The following is a 19250-nucleotide window of genomic DNA, read 5'->3' on the forward strand; positions in this document are numbered from 1 at the left end:
GACAACGCGCGCCAAAACACAGAACAATGCAAAGAGAGCCCTGAGGGCACAAAGGAAGTATGAAGGAACTATTTTGTGAAAATGCGGGTTTAAAGCAAGCCTAAGCGGCTCTCCAGACGAGCACAGCGAAAAACACCTGGCTTGCAGCATGAAAAACGGGTTAAATTCAGCGCGCGCTGGGGGCACGCCGGGCCGTCCCTCGGATGCAGGAGATTTCGGGAGATTGCGTGAGTTTACAGGATTCCGCTTTCGCTTATTGTTCCAAGTGGAATCAAGCCGAGGTGTACAATCTAGACGCAGAAAGGCACGAGGTACCGCAGGTTCCCCTAGGTGAGTTCGGGCGGATATGACATCACGTGAGGCGAGCTACGTGGGTCTGCGCAATGCGGGGCTGAGGAGCCAGGCAGGGCGGCGCGCGCCTGCGCAGTGCGGGGCTGAAGGCCAAGCCTGACGGCGCGCGTGCGTGCTGGCGTGCGCACTTGCGTGCGTCCGGGTTTAGTGCGGTACAGGCCCGGTGATCACCGGCGCAGAAGTGCTGACGGAACGAGCCGAGTCTGGCCGTCTGTGGGAAGAGAGGCGAGGTTCAGGTCTGGGCCATGGGGAGCGCGGCTCAAGCTTAGGTCGTGGGGGCGCGGGCCGCCCACTGTACCCCTAGAGGGTCCCCGAACCGGGGCGCATCCGGCCGGCGTTTAGCCGCGTCTGAGGAGGGGGCGGTCTCCCAGGGTTCGCAGAGGGCGCCGTTTGCTCGCCAGCGTAGTAGCAACGCTGAAGCTTCTAGAATTTGCGTGCATAACATCGCACCAGCATGGAGCTAGTTAATCTTGTGTTTGTTGACATCGTTTACTAAAATCTGTGTTGCATGGGAAACAAAGTGCAGAAAAATAGGTTAAAAGCGATTCAGACCCCCGGCATAGCGGCCGTCGTTTACAACGAGAGAGCCTAAGTGCAAAGAATCTTATCAGGGTTGAGTGTAGCGTGGGGGAATTACCATTTTTCTCTGTTATTTTTTTTGTAAAGCGTGTTCAAATATGTAACAATGTTAACCGCCCCCGAAAATTTAGTGCAGTTACTGGAACTAAAAAATAAAATCCCCTCCAAAAATCTCAGGGGGTAATTGCTAAAGACAGTATTTCTTCTTCTATCCATTAAGTTTAGTCGTTTTTCTGTGAAATAGTACTTGAAAAAAGGCGGCTTTGTATTCCCCTCTCCCGGAATTGTGTGAAATGAAAGGCCTATGTGCTTATGTCTTAGAAAGCTTCATTTACAATATATTAGAAATTAGATTTTTATAAACGTGATGAAATCTGAACAGTAACCAGTATGTTGGCAATCTTGCTGTGATGTCATCTCAAAAAACAGGAACTGGAATTCTGTTTAAGTCAATATTAACCAAAAATGCTGTTTTATTGTGTTTTGCCTATCAAAATCTTTTCCCTGGGAAGCACTTGGTTACTCTGCTTAAAAGTGTTCCTTAATCTTTAGGTTTTTAGGTCTTCTACGGTTGCAGTGAAAGTTTCTTGAAAATCTTGTTTTGATTGAGTCTATAATAAATACAACATAAAAATGGCTTCAAAAAGAGCTCTGGTCATCCTGGCTAAAGGAGCAGAGGAAATGGAGACGGTGATCCCTGTAGATGTCATGAGAAGAGCTGGAGTAAGTCCCTCAAAGTTTTTTAGCCCTCCTCCATTTGAAAGCATTTTTGGATTCTTATAAGTGATTTTGGATAAAGTAGTGTTGAATGCACTTTCTGAAATATTTCAAACATACGCAGTGGTACAGAGGCTATGTAATAATTACCTGTTTATCTGCTGTCCACATTTAATATTGTTAACATTTTACTATATTTCTTTCAGACCTGTTTCTTGAAGACAAATGCTTAAAAGGAATAAACACTGCAAACCTCTCTTTGTTTATTTACCTAATTCAGTTCCCTTTTTGGCCCCAGAAATAGCTGCTCTCCTCACAGTGATGTGAATTCAGCCCATGCATGTGTAAAGTAACATTAGACTGTGGTTCTCACTCTGCATGTCTGCATTGTAAACCTTTATACACCCACATAACCATAATGAATGCTTAAGTATCCTTTACTGAGTGGTGGATACCATTCTAAGCACTTTCACTAGTTTTTAAAACGTTAAAATCACCTTAAGAGTTATTGCCATCCTCATGTTACAGTTGAAGAAACAGGCGGAGAAGCAATCAACCTGTGAATCAGATATTTAAATAAGTGAAGTAATCACATTGTAGTAAAGAATGTAGATGCAGTTTATTTAAAATTGCTGCTTAGTATTGCACTATGGGAATATGCCCAGTCTCCATTCCTCTATTGCATTGTTTTACAGCATTATAGTGCTGTAATACTCTTTTTTTTTTGGTCCTGGTTTTATTGAGATATAATTAACAAACAGCATTGTGTAAGTTTAAGGTGTACAGCATACTTAAATATATCATGAAATGATGACCACAGTAAGGTTAGTGAATATCTGTCATCTCGTATCAATACAAAATAAAGATGTAGAAAAAAAATTTTTTTTCCTATGATGAGAACTCTTAGGAATTATTTTTAAAAACTTTGGCATATTACATACAACAGTATTAATTGTTCCTATCCTGTTGTACATTAATTTCTAATGCTTATTTATCTTATAGTTGAGCATTTGTAATATTCTTGTGCAGGTTTTTCTTGTTTAAAGATATGAAAGTTTTTCTAGGCTCTGAGCCTAAAAGGAATTGCTGCTTGCATATATGACGTTACTAGATTTTGCCAAATGACTCTCCAAAGTACTAATATGTGGGCCCACCAGCAGTGAGGAAAATTCCTGTTGTTCTCAGTATTGTCAACTTTGTGAATTTTTGCAGGGCAGTGGAGTAGTATTTCATCGTCTTAACTTGCATTTCTACCTTATGAAAATACCAGGAGGGTTACAGGGCAACAGCAGCTTTGCAAGGTGTTTTATAGATAGGATGATCATATGATTTATCTCACAGACAAGAACACTTGTGGAAGAAAGGAGGCTAAGCAGATGGGGTACTGGGACAGCATCTCTAATTCATACTGTCAAGCAAACTGGGACAGACCTAGTGGTTAAGTATATTTAGCCAACTTAATAGCCTAAAGTCAGCATGGTTTTGTTGCAATATTTCCTGCCAGGTTATTTTAAAACACAGGCCAGCTGTGAAAATGTTACTCTAAATTTATGTGTCAGTGTTCTTAAATATCATGATGACGTCTTCCTCTTAGATTAAGGTCACCGTTGCAGGTCTGGCTGGAAAAGACCCGGTACAGTGTAGCCGAGATGTTGTCATTTGTCCTGATGCCAGTCTGGAAGATGCAAAAAAAGAGGTTTGTTCTCTAGACTTGGAATCGTTCCTTCCTACCGCTTCTTTATCAGTTTCTTGAGCTCTCTCTTAGCTACATCTAAAACTGTCATTAGCACAGACTTATTTTAAGAAAGTTACTTTGCTTAGAGGTCTTCAGCACTAAATTAAGCCCTGGGGAGTGGAGAACTTTGCCTTTTTTCACTCTGTATCCTCAGAACCTGGCAGGTCCCTGATAGCTCATGTGCTTGGTGTGGGTGGATGGGCAGGACACTATCACTAGTGTTCTGGCTCATACGGGCAGCTTTGCCTCCTTCTGTAACTACATAACTTAGTGTGAGAGTCACCTGCACATTTCCCATTCATTTCTTACCCTTTATTCGAAAGCTGCTTCTTATCTTTTCTTTATCAGTGACACAGACGTGGGGTTGTGTGATTCATTTTACACGGAACAACTCATACTTGATCGTGGTTGGATTAAAGGAGGAGTGAGTTCTCCTTAAATTGTGTCACTTTTTCAGTATCTTCAGAATTGAGGTTCTTCCTTTTGTGGGGGACCAACACTTTTGGGAATCAGTCAAGAGCTGTGGTCCCTTTCCTCAGAAGCATGCCTGCCCACACGTACCAGACATGAGCCTGCACTTTCACAGGGCTCAGGCTTCAGGGGCCAGTGTGACAGAAGTGTGGGGCACACCCTCTTAGAGCAGCGATGGGGCAAATCACCACCCATGACAGCTTTTCTGTGCTATGAGGAGCCTGGGAGTAGAATTCCCCATACCTGGCTCTCCTCAAAAGCGTAGAAAAATGTATTCCTCTCTGATAAATTCACATATCTCAGTGCTAGATTGTGAAGTATAAGAATGTTGATATTTTGTAGAAGTTGTTGAATCTCTAAATAGCAGATTAAAAATGAGAGAGTAGCAATATGTGTTTCTTGCCTGTTCTTTTTTTGTCCTGTAGGGTCTGTCTGAATGTTCTAGAATAGTGGTTACATTTTGTGTCTGTTTATTGTTCAGTTTCTAAATGGAGGGAAAGAAATTTTCATACTTGATAGATTTTAAGTTTTGCTTGGCTTTGAAACAACATAGGACATTTCATAGTCTTTAAAAGTAATTAGTATATGTTGGAGTAAAAATGTACTAGATTTTCATTTTATTATTTGCTTAATGACTAAATTTTTTTAAAGCTTTTTTAACATTTGAAGATCCTGTATTAAATCAATTTCTATTTCATAATTTAGGCAAGTTTGAAATCATTAGATTTCTAGGGTGTTTTGGTATCTGAGATAATAAAATATTGTGTCATTTTTTTAATACCCAAAGTTCCATTTTACTTAAGGTTAAAACATTCTTTTGTGTCTTTTAAAGTTTTTTTTTAATTACTGTGTACATTCTTGTTGAAAAATATCCCATACAGTGTAGACAAACACAAAGTCACGTGTTATTATTAATGTCCCTTTCTCATTCTTCCCTTCCATGCTCCCTTCATCAGTTGGCAGTTTCCTTTGTCCATGAGTATCTATACTGTACATGTGGGTGTGGGTGTGTGTGTGTATGTAGACACACACATATGCATTCACATGCATTTATTCTTTTTACAAGAATGAGATCATGCTACACCTGCAATTCTGCAGCACAGACATCATTTTGTGTTACTAGTATATGGAGGTTTTCTGCATTGTTGGCTAGTTACAGTATTCCATTATAGAGAAACACCTTGATTTATTTAACTTTATGAACAATATTTTTGCTGTGACCATATTTAACATATAAATGTGTTACTGTTTAATGCACATTTCAAATAAAACATTTTCACTTTCTTATTTTTTAAACTGTTACAGGGACCTTACGATGTGGTGGTTCTGCCAGGAGGTAATCTGGGTGCACAGAATTTATCTGAGGTAAAGTGTGTAAAGAGAGTATTTCAACCTCTTGTATTCTATTGTTTTTGTTATTAAAATATTTCAGGAAGAAGGCTGTGACTAGAATAAGAAAAGATGAACAAAACGGTGTTCTAGCGTAATTTAAAAAAAAAAGTCATTTCTAATAACATTTACTGTAGAAGTAAGCAGAATTGGTAGAACAGTTGTGAATAGATTCTGTGAATAGAGTCCAAATGTAAGATTACTCCCCCCAGCCCCCCCCCAAACAGCAATAGAATGATTATTTTGTGCTTGTGAAGGGTTAAGTATTGAAAGGTAAGAGGTTGGCTCTCTACTCAGCCATTGGAGTAAGGGAGATTGCAGGAGCCTAGAGCTGCCAGCTTGAATGAAAAATGGTATAAAGGAAGCCACTGCTTCTTCATTCTGTTACGTGAAGCATCAGCCTGCAGGAGGGAAGAGAGAAGGAGGTGAGAGGGGCAGGGACTTCATGAGACAGAAACTCATGAACCAACCAGGTCAAGTCAGACATTTGGGACCTTGGGGCGCTCTCCTCACTTTGCTGTCTGAAAAAAAGAAACCCAAACAGCACCTTTCCTCTTTTCTGGATCCCCAGAGTATAAGATAGCAAAGGTTAGCATGCCCAAGGGAAATAGCTTTTCTCATCTTATCTTTAAACATCTTTAAGGAGAGGGTACCCTTTTCTATATAAATGTTGTAGTTGGGTTTAAGCCTGTAGAAACACTGAATTTGGTAGTTTTCATATTGATGATTTAGCAATATTGTTGAAAAACAGTCAGATGGAAGATCTTGTGGTTAAGCTAAAACCAGATTCTACTGAAGTTTCTAGCCGAGATTGACTGCGGCTTAATGACAATTTGATGTACTTTGGTTCTTTGACTAGTCCGCTGCTGTGAAGGAGATACTGAAGGAACAAGAGAAGAGGAAGGGCCTCATCGCTGCCATCTGTGCAGGTAACCTCAGGCCGGCCCCTGTCCAAGTGTGTCTTCAGCTTGCTTCAAAAAACACAGGACAGGGTTGTCTTTGAGTACGAGATTGTGTTCCCAGTACTTCTTCACTTCCTAAAGCATGAAGGGCTTCTCTGTCGGTGTGTTTAGCTGGGGGTGTGAGGTTGGTATCATGTCAGAAGTGACTGCAGTTCCTCCGTTTTCTGCCTCTCCCTGCCTTTGGTGTACCTTCTGTGGAAGCTGTTGTTTTCTGTGTTTGATGGACCTGGAGGAAAGCAAGGCCCCTCTGGAATTGAGTAAACAGTTGTTATAGCCAGTCCCATTGCCAGAGAGGACTTCTGCCAGCACAAGGTTAGCAAGAATCAGGCCAGCGTTAACAATCACAGATCTGCCCTGAGCTTGCCCCGGGGGCTTCCCACCTGGTCCTCAGTGTTGAGCTCCATGTCTGAGGTACTGTATATTCTCTGCCACATGATTTAGAGGAAAGGTGGTGGTGCTTTGCAGGGGCCCTCACATCTTTGAAACCTAGTAATATCAGTGCTTTGGTTTTTGATACCATTTTAAAGTCCATTCTTTTTGCTCTTAATATGAGATGATATTTCACCATCTTCCATTTTTTTCATAGTGTAATATTGGCAGGTGCCTTCCTTATTCATGGGTCTTCATTAAATGTTTTATCAAGAGAGCAGATAAGTCAATGAATGGATGGTTAGACAAAATGACACGCTATTTTGTTCAATATGGTAGACTTTTTAAAAGAGATCATAGTCATAGGCTGGGGATCTGGGGACTGTGCCTTAGAGCAGTAGTTCTCACAGTCTTTCCAGAGGGTTTGCAAGGGCAGAGCAGATACTGCTCACACATTATTTGCCTTTTTGCCTTTAATTCTCACAGGAATTACATCAGAGAATGATAATGACATCATTCAGGCATGGCTTGCGAGCTAAGTGTTCTTAGCTCAAAAACCTTTCAAGTTTTAATTTCTGGCATGGCAGTTACTGATAAATGTAACTCACACTAATAGCTGAAGGGACCCTAAGACTTGAGTGTTTGAGAACCCCCGAGTAAGAGACCAGGAAGGACTGAGGGGCACCCACCTGGCAGTCCTCGTCTTTGGGCTCCAGTCAGCACCGACCTCTGACCTGCATTTGCAGCTTAAGGATTTCTCTGCTAGAGGACACTGCAGCCCACGTAGCTGCACTGCTTCTTAAGGAGGAAGACATCAGTTAGTTCAGTCACTCAGTCGTGTCCAATTCTTTGCGAACCCGTGGACTCTAGCACGCCAGTCTTCCCTGGTCATCACCAGCTCCCAGAGCTTGCTCCAACTCACACATGTCCATTGAGTTGATGATGCCATCCAACCATCTCATCCTCTGTTGTTCCCTTCTCCTGCCTTCAATCTTTCCCAGCATCGGTGTCTTTTCCAGTGAGTTACTTCTTTGCATCAGGTGACAAAGTATTGAAGCTTCAGCTTCAGCATCAGTCATTCCAGTGAATATTCAGGACTGATTTCCTTTAGGATTGACTGGTTTGCTGTCCAAGGGACTCTCAAGAGTCTTCTCCAACATCATAGTTCAAAAGCATCAGTTCTTCAGCACTCAGCTTTCTTTATGGTCCAACTCTCACATCCATATATGACTACTGGAAAAACCATAGCTTTGACTAGATGGACCTTTGTCAGCAAAGTAATGTCTGTGCTTTTTAATATGCTGTCTAGGTTGGTCATAGCTTTTCTTCTAGAGATCTCTTCAAGAAAATTAGAGATACCAAGGGAACATTTCATGCAAAGATGGCCATAATAAAGGACAAAAATGGTATGGACCTAACAGAAGCAGAAGATACTAAGAAGGAGGAGGACATAGGTGCTATTAGTTGTGTAAGGACTTAGTCCAGTCCACCCTCACCCCACCCCACCCGCTGACCCCTCACCTCTGCGCATTCTTAGTGCTTAGTGCTTTGACCAAAGGAAGAGAGGAAGCGTTTGTATTGGGTTTCCCCCCTTAGGATTGCTGAAAGCAAAAAATCGCATGTCAGTTTGTCATTTGTGTCACTGAGGTAGCAGAATCATGAGCTGCTTCCAGTTCCCAGTGTTGTGCTGAGGCAGGATTGACTCCCAGGCTGTTAAGATGTGCAGCCCTTGTCATCATTCACGTCCACGCTGTAAACAGCGCTGGTAACATGTCATCTGGTTAAATGTCCTGCACTGCTCTGCTGGGTGCTACAGAAGACCGGAGAAGCATGATCGTGTGTTGAGGAGAGATTCGAATGAGCAATGGCAGAGATTGGGATGTTTCAATCAGCAGATGAGAACAAAGATGAGGCTTAGATGTTATACTTAGGGATTGGGAACGGTTTACTGAACTGAAGGAATGTTAGCTTGACCCCTAGTAATGAGTGAGAGCGAGAGAAAGAACCTGGAAGGGAGGCTTTCTGGAGAAAATAAAATGAGACTGGGGGAGAAGAGGGAGGCGTGAGGGGTATGGAAGCTAGTTGGCAGGTGCTGGGCTCCAGGTACAGGCTCAAGCTCTGGGACACCTGGAGAGGCTCGGACCCCTTCCATGAATAACCACATGGTGGCGCTGTTGACTTCCCCTCTGGTCCTCCCAAGGTGATTCTGTCCACTGCCCTCTGCTCCCAGCTCAGAGCTGGACCCCTATATATTTATTTATATATATGTGTGTAATTTATTTACTTTTGACTGTGTGCTGGGTCTTCATTGCTGTACAGCGTTTTCTATAGTTGAAGAGAGCAGGGACTACTCTTGGCTGTGGTGCACAGGCTTCTTACTGCGGTGGCTTCTCCTGTCGTGGAGCACAGGCCCTGGGCTTCAGTAGTTGCAGCACGTAGGCTCAGTAGTTGTGGTTCTCGGGCTCTAGAGCACAGGCTCAGTAGTTGTGCACTGACTCAGCTGCTCTGTGGCATGTGGGATCGTCCCAGACCGGGGATTGAACCTGTGCCTTCTGAAGTGGCAGGCGGAGTCCTTACCCCTGAGCCACCAGGGAAGCCCCCAGCTAGGATTCTCACGCCCCAGAAAGCCATAATTTTGAGTGTACCATACATTTATTAACATCATTATAGGCAACAGTTTTATCACCTGGAGGGAGCAGCCTAAAAATTTCTAACTCACCATATCACCACTGTCCTCAAGTATGATCCATCATCTCTTGAAATTTGCTCTAAAATGTACTGGAGGAAATGATTGTTTCTTAAAATCTTATAAAATAAGAAAAATAATGAATCCATTCAAATAAAATTGAGTGATAATTATGACAGACTTTTAAAATTTGCTTCCAAACACAGCTCTTGTGTACAGATACAAGTAAGGAGGGAGGAGACATCAGGCATGTTTAAGAGGCTTTTGATGTAAGGTATAAATGAGGACTTTGTCTAAAACTGACACCTGATGTTAGACTGACAGCTTATGTAATTAGGTGATATTGTTTGATCTTCCTGTTAGTAGCTGCTAAGATCTTGAGTCGACCGTAGGTTTGTTATGTAACTACTTTTTCCTTGGACCTGTGTTGAAAAATGAAAGGTCAAAAGAGCAAGTGCTTGGGTTTGCTGGAGCTGAAGTGTGCGAGTCTGTCTTGGGACCTTAGCTGCAATGCCTTAACCATTTAGAAGGTCACAGTGTTCTTCTGAAGTTTTTCTAGGTTTGACATGAGGCATTAGAAAGTTTTTCTTCGTTGTTGTTGTTTTTTTTGACTTAGAGAAAAAAGATAGAGGGACTCCTTTTTAAAAAAAACAGATTTAAAATAACAAAAGGTAAGAAATCTTTCTGATTTTAGTGTCTATTTGAGAATTGTTACAAAATGATTATCAATAAAGTTGACCACTCATTAAAGTCTCAAGTTGACACCTGCATTTTTTTTTTTTTAACCTTCATTTTAAGAGAGACAGTGTAGAGGACCACAGCGGGCATTTGTGCTGTACTTTTCTCTTCAGTGCCTGGTTGTAAGAAAGAAACACCAGCGCCTCTGTGTCTCAGTCATGTAGGCATTTCACGGGTGTCTCCTCTGGGGCTGGGAAAATGTCCCATTCAATTTAATATGTTCATTTAATATATGCCACCTGATATATTTGGGTAGATGGGTGAGTGCTGATCTTTCATTTTCAAGTAGAAAAGTAAAATTAGTCCATGAAATAGCAGTCAAGCCCAGAGATTCAGAGCATGCTGGTTGCGTTTAATGTATAACTAAGTCTTCTATTTGCAAAGAGGCAAGACGTTTAACCCTTGGTGGTCTCCCATTCTTTGTACCCCTGTTAGACTTGCAGCCTGTTCCTTGAGGGAGCATGGTTTGTTTATCTCTTTGCTCCTTAGGTATAAAGGTAAATCTTTCTGATTAAGTGGTTATTGAGGTGTTTTGAGTTTGTACATTTTTGCCACACGTGTTCTGCAGATGGTTGATTATAAACATACTTTACCTGTCATACTAGTAAGTGTTTAGTTTCAGAATCATAAGTATATTTTTAGGTAAGAGCCCCCTGATGTAAAGAATGCTCTTGTTGCTGCGGTTTTAAAACATGGGTTTTTCTGTGCACACACTTAAATCTCTTTATTCATCTTTTTAGGTCCTACAGCTCTGCTGGCTCATGAAATAGGTTTTGGAAGCAAAGTTACAACACACCCACTTGCTAAAGACAAAATGATGAATGGAAGTAAGTACACATTTATATTCTAACGTGCAAAAAGACCTACTCAGAAAGCTGTGCTGTGGCATTGTCTCCCACTTGGAATACATTTTGTACATAGGGGTTCTCTGTGGGTTGGGGTGTGATGTGTTCCTCACTTTCTTTGCAAGTGTTTTAATGACAAAGACTGGCTAACGGGGTGGGTCTCTGTGTGTAGGTTGCCTAACGGGGTACAGAGGCTGAGCCAAAGGCCAGCCGGGTTCCTCGTGGTCACAGATTGAAGTGGTTGCAAGATGCCAGTTTAACTAGTTTACTAAATACTTTGCCAGCAGTCTGAGGATAAAATTTAAACCTTGGTGGCAATTTCAGAGGGTGCCCTTTTGCCCACAGTCCAGAGTAAAATGGACATTGCTCCCTTCCTGCAGGGGAGGCCTGCTCCTTCATTGACAGGTTCCTTTGTAAATATTAACATCAGTCAGACATTTAACTTTTGTACATTTATTTTTATAAAAACAATTTTCTATTCTTGGTAAAAGAAAAAAACAAGCAGTACAGAAAGGAATGAAGTAAAAGTAAATGATTCCCTTCTCTCTGACCTCCCTACCCCCTTTCTACTTTTCAGAGGTAACTTCTGTTAGGTTTCCTGTGTAACTCTAGAACTTTCTTTGCACATACTCATTATCCTTTGTAGTTTAATGTTTTTACTCAAATGAGAGCTAGTAAATATGTTCTGCAGCTTGCTTTTCAAACCTAACATTATACCTTTCTTCTCCCCTAACTTATTTCTCTAATGTTACTTGGTACTTGGAGGTTATGTTTTTAAAAACACATGTCATTGTCTCTGCCCTCCAGGAGTTAATAGCTTGCAGAGACACGTGCACCAAATTTAAAAATATATCAGATTTCAAGTTATGAGGCAGTGTATAGCTAGCGGCACAGCAGGGTCACTGTGCTCCTGGATGTGCAGCTGTGTCGTGATGGATGCTGCCTCAGAAACAGTGCTTCTCGGTGTGTGGTTCAGAGCACCAGCCAGGCAGTGTCTTCCTCTGCCACCTGTGCCTGGCATGCATATCGAAGGGAGCAGAAACCGAAACCTGTATAGAGAAAGGGACGTCACACAAGTGCGGATATGTGCAAGGGAATCAAAAATTCCCACTTGGAAACCATGAGTGACTCAGCTGGCGTTCAACCGGTGGGGAGACTTGGTGACCAGCCCCATTTTTAAGACATTCACTAACCAGCAGCCAATGGCTACATCAAAAGACTGATAATATCAAGAGCAGATTTGAAAATAGCTGTGCTGCTGATATTTTCTCGCCATATCAGTTCTGCTCTGGACTTACTCTGAACTAAAAGTAGGGCAATTCATGTTTTTTCTTCATTCATCCTTTCATAGCAAAGTAAAGTGATGCATTTTTCATTTTACTGCCTCGTAAAACACCACCTTATTTTTTAAAGGAGTGTTAGGTTCGCAGCAAAATTAAGCAAAGAGTATAGAGTTTCCATAAACCCTCTGTGCCCTCATCTCCACCTCCCTCCCCATCCGCTTCCTTTCCCACACAAGACGGTACCTTTGTAACAGTCGATGAACCCGCACTGACACGTCATCACCACCCAAAGTCCATAGTTTACCTTAGGGTTCACTCTTGGTGTTGGACATTCTGCATATTCTTAGATTTGATCCAAGGTAGTATGTTTTTTTGAAAAATCTATAGTTTTATTTTAGTTGATAGATACTAAATTGTCAATAAAAACATCGATGTGAAAATTGATTTTTTTTTTTAAGGCTCTGACTTCTGGGCATATTTTAACGTAGGGGTTTAGTTTACTTTGAGCAAATGGTGGGATTTTGGAGGGTCAGAAGGAGCAGAATCAGGCTTCCATTAGCACTAACGACTTGTGAGAAGGAAGAAGCGAGTGGAACGTGTTCCCCGTTATCTGCTCATGTATCTTTGTGGCTCTTTCCTCGTAACACCTCAGGAAGACAAGGCTGATCAGAAATAGAAGAATATGAGATTGTTGACTCTTGGGCACTTACAGGGTACATTCACATGTGTTTTCTTGAACCTGGCAGCCCTGGTACCCAGTAAGGCACGTATGGACTTCACCGACAAGGAAACAGGCCACTTGCCTGAGTCGGTCCCGAACTGGGGCCCTGTTTCTGTCCACATGAGGCCCACACACACTGAGGTCACCAGGTGTTGGGTTCAGTCAGCAAGACCTCTTGTAAGAAAAAAACATTTGCAGTGTCTGCATTCTGAGAAGTGGAGCTGTAATCACTTCCTGAGTGAGGAGGCCCTTCTGCTTGTCCTCATCGTGAACTTCAAATTAAGAGCAGTGTGACATTTTTTTACTCACATAAACCATCCAGTCTGAAGGACAGAGTGTTTCCATTTCTCAGCTTTAAAATAAAGAAGGGGTGACTTCAAATTTCTGTTCAGTTCTCATTTCTGTGGTTTACTGAGCGGCTGGATGCCAGCTCCCAGGGACGAGCAGGGGCTCCGGAGCAGGTGACTCCCATGTGGCTCCAGCCCCACCCCTCCCTGCCCCCAAGGGCTGGTCCTGTAACCTCACTGGGCCTCGGTTTCCCCATCTGTCACCTGAGGAGGACCGTAGGTAGCCCCTGCCTCTCAGGGCTGTTGACAGGCTCCGTGAGTCAATGTGCGTAACACACCTGGACGTCTGTGGGTTACTGAAGCTGTGTCAAAGGGCCCACCAGTCAATGCCTGGCTCTGGGCTGAGTGCTGGGGATGCAGAGCAGACAGACTGCCATCACCAGGCAACTTGTTGGGTTGGCATCATGCCCATTTTACAGGAGAGAAAAACAGGTCAGACGGCTGTTAAATAGCAGACTGAGGTTTGAATCTGGCAGGCTGACACCTGAGCCGATATGCTCAGGGGTCAGTGGCTTTTCCTGGAAGGGCTGGATAGTAATGATATAGGGCTGTCTGGGCCACCGCGTCTCTGGGGCTCCCAGACCACAGAGGTGAGGGTGTGCAGGTGAAAGCGGCTGTTGGTTACTACCCTGTGGTCCCTAGCCTCCCCCGTTGCTTCGTCTCTGGGCTTTGAGAGAGGCTTTGGGGTGTTTGCTTAAAGTTAAAAAGGAATGAACACCTCCTGCAGGTTGACCAGGAATGGCCTGGTGGGCAGGTGTCGTTTTTCTCCACCTTCACCACTAGGTGGAGGTGGTCTGTAAGCAGACCCTTAGCTCTTCTTGGCTGAGATTTTTGAGAAGAACCGGAATTTTTAAACATTTGTAACCAGTGTAAGCTGTATTTGTAGTATTTTACCGACAAAGAGGTTGTTACCTGAATCATTTAGAGCCGTGCCTTCACTGTCTGTGTCTCGGTGTCCATCTTGGCTCCGGGTTCTCTACTTCAGTACTTGGGATGATCTCTAACCAACAGTAAATGATGTTAGGTTAGGTAAACCTCTCCCCTGCAGACTCGGGATCCCCTTTTCTTCTGTAGAAGGGTAACTGCGAGTGCTCACGGACTGTCGTCAATTGTTTCACTGGGTGACTTGATATGTGATGAGGAGAGGAAGACCTGAAGCAGGGTAGTGGTGTTCATCCCTGGGAAAGGACAGGCACGTCAGGACATGGTCTCTAAAGATTGCTGGCGCAGCAGGAGCATCTTGCTCAGGTGTGCTCTTCTGTGTGAGCATCAGACAAGCATTTCCTGAGCTCTTCTTTGGGCTTCGGGGACAGAAAAGGGGGCAAGATCAAGCCATGTTCTCAGGGCTTCTCAGATGGGGAGGGGGTAGAGGTTGTGTGGTGCTGCAGACCCGACTCTGCCTGCAGGGACCAGATGTGGCAGGATTGCACAGAGGACCCTTGTGAGCTTTTGACCCCGGCCCTGAATCTGTTTGTCCTTCAAGGGCTATGTCATTGAGCAGTGTCATCATGCGGCCGGGCGTCCTCATTGGTGTCTCCCCATGTCCATTTCCTCCCCAAGGTCTTGGCATTTTATCTTCAAGACACACCTCGGACCTCCATGGCCTCTGTCCTGTCCAGGTCACTGTTTACTCCCAGTGGGTTCTTCTTTGTCTCCCCTCTGCTTCTTTCTGCCCTGTCTTTGTGCGCAGGCTGGGTCCCAGGGCTTGTGTACCATGATGTGGAGTTGAGGGTCACTTCAAGTTGCCAGAGAAAGTGGTGAAGGCTTCTCTTGGGGGGCACCTGGGTGTGCTCTGGTTTGCACTGTGGAATGTGCCCTGTTTGGTGGCACTGAGTGGAGGGAAAGGCAGGAGGAAGGGGGGCTGCATGCAGAGGCCTGCATTGAGGCAGCAGGCAGGGAGTGTTCATTCGCTCTTTCCTTCACCTGATACTCGGGAGCACCTCCCTGATGCCATTAGCATTCTAGACTGGACGGGTAGGTGAGGCCTCAGCATTTCACAGACCAGAGGTAAACAGGAGCCAAACGGTTTCCTGGGTGCTGGGAGGGTGCGTGATAGAGTGACCTGGGGGGCCTGGTGAGAGAGGGGTCCATGCTGAATTCAAAGGAGTGAGTTGCTGAGGGGAGCTTTCTGGGCAAAGGGAGCGGCCCGGGCGGCTCCTCCAGGGCCGAGAGGACTTCAGTGCCCTCTGTAGCAGAGCTGCAAGCTTCAGGCGGGAGAGTGGGCCCTGGGGCGCTGCAGGATCAAGGGGCCAGGCCACGTGGGGTGCTGCTGCATGGGAGGAGTTTGGGCCTGGTGCTTGTGCAGTGGGAGAATTTGGTGACTGTCTGATGTGGAATGTGAGGGTGGGGGGTGGTTCAGGGAATCCCAGCTTTGAGCCCTCAGATCTCTTCGGAGGTGGTAGTGTTTACTTCATGTGAATATAGGAGCAGCCTGTTTCTTACTACATTTGCAAAGATACAGCCAGCTGTGGCCTCCGAAAGCAGGCAGTGCCTGACGAGAAAGTAGGTTTCTCTCCACTTGAACCTCTCTCTCCCCACCCATGACACATTGTGCGTGGTTTCTGCTTGTTTGCTTTGGAGGCAGCAGAAAGTGTGCATCACCCAGGGGGTCTGTATATTACAAGTCATTTCTACCTTCAGCTCTGGTTCCCCTACATCCCCCTTCCTCCAGCATTTTATAGGGAAGGAAAAATAATTTTCCCTTGTATCCTTCTGAGTTCTTAGTTGAGACCCTTGTTACAGAAGACAGGTTGAGTGGAGAAGAACAAAGTTTATTAACATGTATACTTTATGTTTGGGCTTCCCAGGTGATGCTAGTGGTAAAGAATCTGCCTGCCAATGCAGGAGACCTCATTGGGGGCTGTGGAGGCTACTGCGGAGGCCTGGCAGACTACAGGCCATGGGGTCGCAGAGTCAGACACAGCTAAGCAACTGAGCACTGTAACTCGTGTTTACATGGAAGAGCCCCAGGGGAAAATGAGTAACTCCCTGAGATGGTTTAGAATTCTGGCTTAAATTCCATCTTAATAGGGGAAGGGGAGACAGGCCTCTCAGGGGAAGGTAATTGGGTTTTTGGAAAGATGAAAGGGCCCTTTGAAGAGTAGATGGGAGGAACGATAGTTTATGACAAGGTTTGTCTGAGTGTGGTATCAGCTCCTGGTTTTCTCTTCTGATTGATAGAACTTCTGGAAGGGGATTTCTGATAGCTGAGTTCCTTTTGGACAGTCAGTGTTTAGGCAGGAAAGGGGATTCAGAGAAACCCTCTCCCTTTCTGTCCTGCTGTGTTCTGAGAGCTGGGGGTGCCTAATGGAGTTATGAGTGACTGGCTATAGTGTTGGTGTTGTGAGCTTTTGCTTTTTTAAAAATCTTGGCTTGTTTGTATTTTCATTTTTGTGAGACAGTAGTGTGCAGTAAGGGAATGGAAGTGTTGAGTGGTGTTCATGGCTGTCCTGCATAGCCCGCAAGGACGTAACCCTTCTTTGTTTTTATTTCCCAGGTCATTACAGCTACTCTGAGAACCGTGTAGAGAAAGACGGCCTGATCCTTACCAGCCGGGGACCAGGAACCAGCTTCGAGTTTGCTCTGAAGATCGTCGAGGTGCTGGTCGGCAAGGAGGTGGCCGACCAAGTGAAGGCCCCACTGGTTCTTAAAGATTAAGGTGGAGAGGCTTGATGATGGGTCAGAGAGACAGGCCATTTGTAATCCAGTCTCATTGTGTTCACTTTTAAAAGGGGGGGAAGTCATTGTGCAGAGTAGCTGTCTTCCTCACTCCCTCTCTGTCCATTTGTGGCTCTGAAATGACAGCTATGGAGAGATTCCGTTGTATCCTCCCATTTCTGAGCCTTGATTGCAGAATAAACAGGGCCTTTAGCAAACTACTGACTGCTCCTTCTTTTCTCCCTGGTCTCTGTTTTCTTGTGTGAAACCAAGTGGTATCAGCTTTGTCTGCAGCTCGTAACTATTGTTCAGTTGTGTCCAACTTTTTGCAGCCTCATGGACTGTAGCCAACCTGGCTCCTCTGCCCATGGAATTCTCCAGGCAAGAATACTGGAGTGGGTTGCCGTGCTCTCCTCCAGAGGATATTCCTGACCCAGGGATCGAACTCCGGTCTCCTCCATTGCAGGCAGGTTCTTCACCATCTGAACCATCAGCAAAACTAGTAGCTCGTAACTATTGATCCAGCTGCTGAAATAACTGAACAGGGGCCATGGTTCACACAGCAAGGTGGAAACACATAAAACAGACGAAAGAGGCTTGTGACTTCTCTGCGATTCATTAACTGTATCCCTAATGTGCTATTAAAAATACCAACGCTGTTGGCTTACTGGTGAATTTTTGTAAGTCAGTTCCTCGTCTCCCGTTGCAGAAAAAGTCCTGAGATGGGAGTTGAGAACCTCTCAAGGCTAGCCTCGCCTGTTTTCCCCTTGTCAGGGAACAGCACCCAGCTCTTTCAGCTGCCCAGGTTCCTTGGTGGGGTGGGTGAGTTGAACGCCAGGGCATGGGCCCATCCAGTCAGAGCCCAACACACTTGATCACACAGCCCAGGTGAGACCCGTCAGCCAGTGAGATTCTGTTCTGGGACCTGCCGTACCTGCTGCGGTTCTGCCAGGTGCTCAGGAGGACTGGCCCTAGCGTGGCTCCAGAATGAGAGGCAGGAAGCTGAGGACGAGGCTTGACCCAAGATCTGTCTACACCTGAAGCAGGACAACTCCTGGACTTTTGAACACGTGTCAATTCCCTTGACTTTTGTGTTGGTGGAATCATTTTTATAAATGACTGATGAGATGGAAGTGAACTGATGGCAAAGTGCTGAGCTACTAAGTAAAACTGCCAACCAACGTGCGTTGCTGGGCGGCCTTGTCGTTGGCTGTCCTTCCTTTCCTCCCTTTCCTCCTGGGCACAGTATGGACATAAGTGAACTGTCTGAAAAGGCCAGGCCAGGTGGTAAGTACTTGAGGTGTGTGGGCTGTCACGCTTCCATCACAACTGCTCAGCCCTGACCAGGCTGCACAGAAGCACCCACAGCCAGCCATCAGGACCGCCGGGCAGCAAACCCCCCTTCACCAAACCAGGCAGCAGCTGAGCTGGGCCCTCAGGCTGCAGTTGGCAGATTGACTGCTGAACCAGAAGGGAAGGTAGATGTTCATTACTAAAAATACAAATAACTGCTTGTTGAGCTGCATGTTTTGATTAGCTCTGTGATGATGTAAACAGGATGTGAGGAGGGGGAACAGGAGAGACCTCGAGGGGTGGGGACCCCCGAGGCTTCAGCTGAGACCTGAGGGCAGGTCAGGCTCCATCAGCAACTGCCAACGGTGCTGCACCTACAGTGTGCCGAGCCTGATCCTGGGGCTGGAGTAACAATGGGGAGACACGGTCTGTCCTAGATCTGTGTAGAGTTGTTCAGTCACTTAATTCTGTCTTAACTCTTTGTGACCCTGTGGACTGCAGCACGCCAGGCTGCTCTGTGCATCAACTCCCTGAGCTTACTCAAACTCGTCCACTGAGTCAGTGATGCCATCAAACCTTCTCATCCTCTGTCATCCCTTTCTCCTCCTAACCTCAATCTTTCCCAGCATCAGGGTCTTTTCCAGTGAGTTGGCTCTTCACATCAGGTGGCCAAAGTATTGGAGCTTCAGCTTTAGCATCAATCCTTCCAATGAATATTCAGGACTGATCTTTAGAATTGACTGGTTTGATCTCCTTGCAGTCCAGGGGACTCTCAAGAGTCTTCTCCAACACCACCCTTGGAAAGCATCAATTCTTTGGCACTCAGCCTTATTTATGGTCCAGCTCTCACATCAATACATGACTACTGGAAAAACCAAAGCTTTGACTAGACTGACCTTTGTCAGCAAAGTAATGGTCTCTGCTTTTTAATTTGTCATAGGTTTTTCATAGCTTTTCTTCTAAGGAGCAAGTATCTTTTAATTTCATGGCTGCAGTCACCTTCTGAAGTGATATTGGAACCCAAGAGAAGAGTCTGTCAATTTGCATTGTTTCCCCCATGTATTTGCCATTAAGTGATGGGACTGAATTCTATCATATTTGTTTCTT

The 19250-nt window shown here is 44.8% G+C and overlaps 1 protein-coding gene across 2 annotated transcripts; it reads left to right on the plus strand.

The window, feature by feature from the left end:
* Window positions 1-451: 451 nt before the first annotated feature.
* PARK7 (Parkinsonism associated deglycase) lies at window positions 452-17525 on the plus strand. 2 transcript variants are annotated; one of them, XM_020906048.2, is made up of 7 exons: window positions 452-587; window positions 1491-1653; window positions 3242-3343; window positions 5159-5218; window positions 6102-6171; window positions 10738-10824; window positions 16690-17525. In XM_020906048.2, the coding sequence occupies exons 2-7, from the start codon at window positions 1564-1566 to the stop codon at window positions 16848-16850; spliced, it is 570 nt and encodes a 189-aa protein (XP_020761707.2). In that variant the 5' UTR covers window positions 452-587; window positions 1491-1563; the 3' UTR covers window positions 16851-17525. The 2 variants fall into 2 exon arrangements, with proteins under 2 accessions (XP_020761707.2, XP_020761012.2); XM_020905353.2 differs by having other exon boundaries at window positions 453-587; window positions 1483-1653.
* Window positions 17526-19250: the final 1725 nt, after the last annotated feature.

This window comes from Odocoileus virginianus, chromosome 11 (assembly GCF_023699985.2).
Source record: "Odocoileus virginianus isolate 20LAN1187 ecotype Illinois chromosome 11, Ovbor_1.2, whole genome shotgun sequence".
Lineage (NCBI taxonomy): Eukaryota > Metazoa > Chordata > Mammalia > Artiodactyla > Cervidae > Odocoileus > Odocoileus virginianus.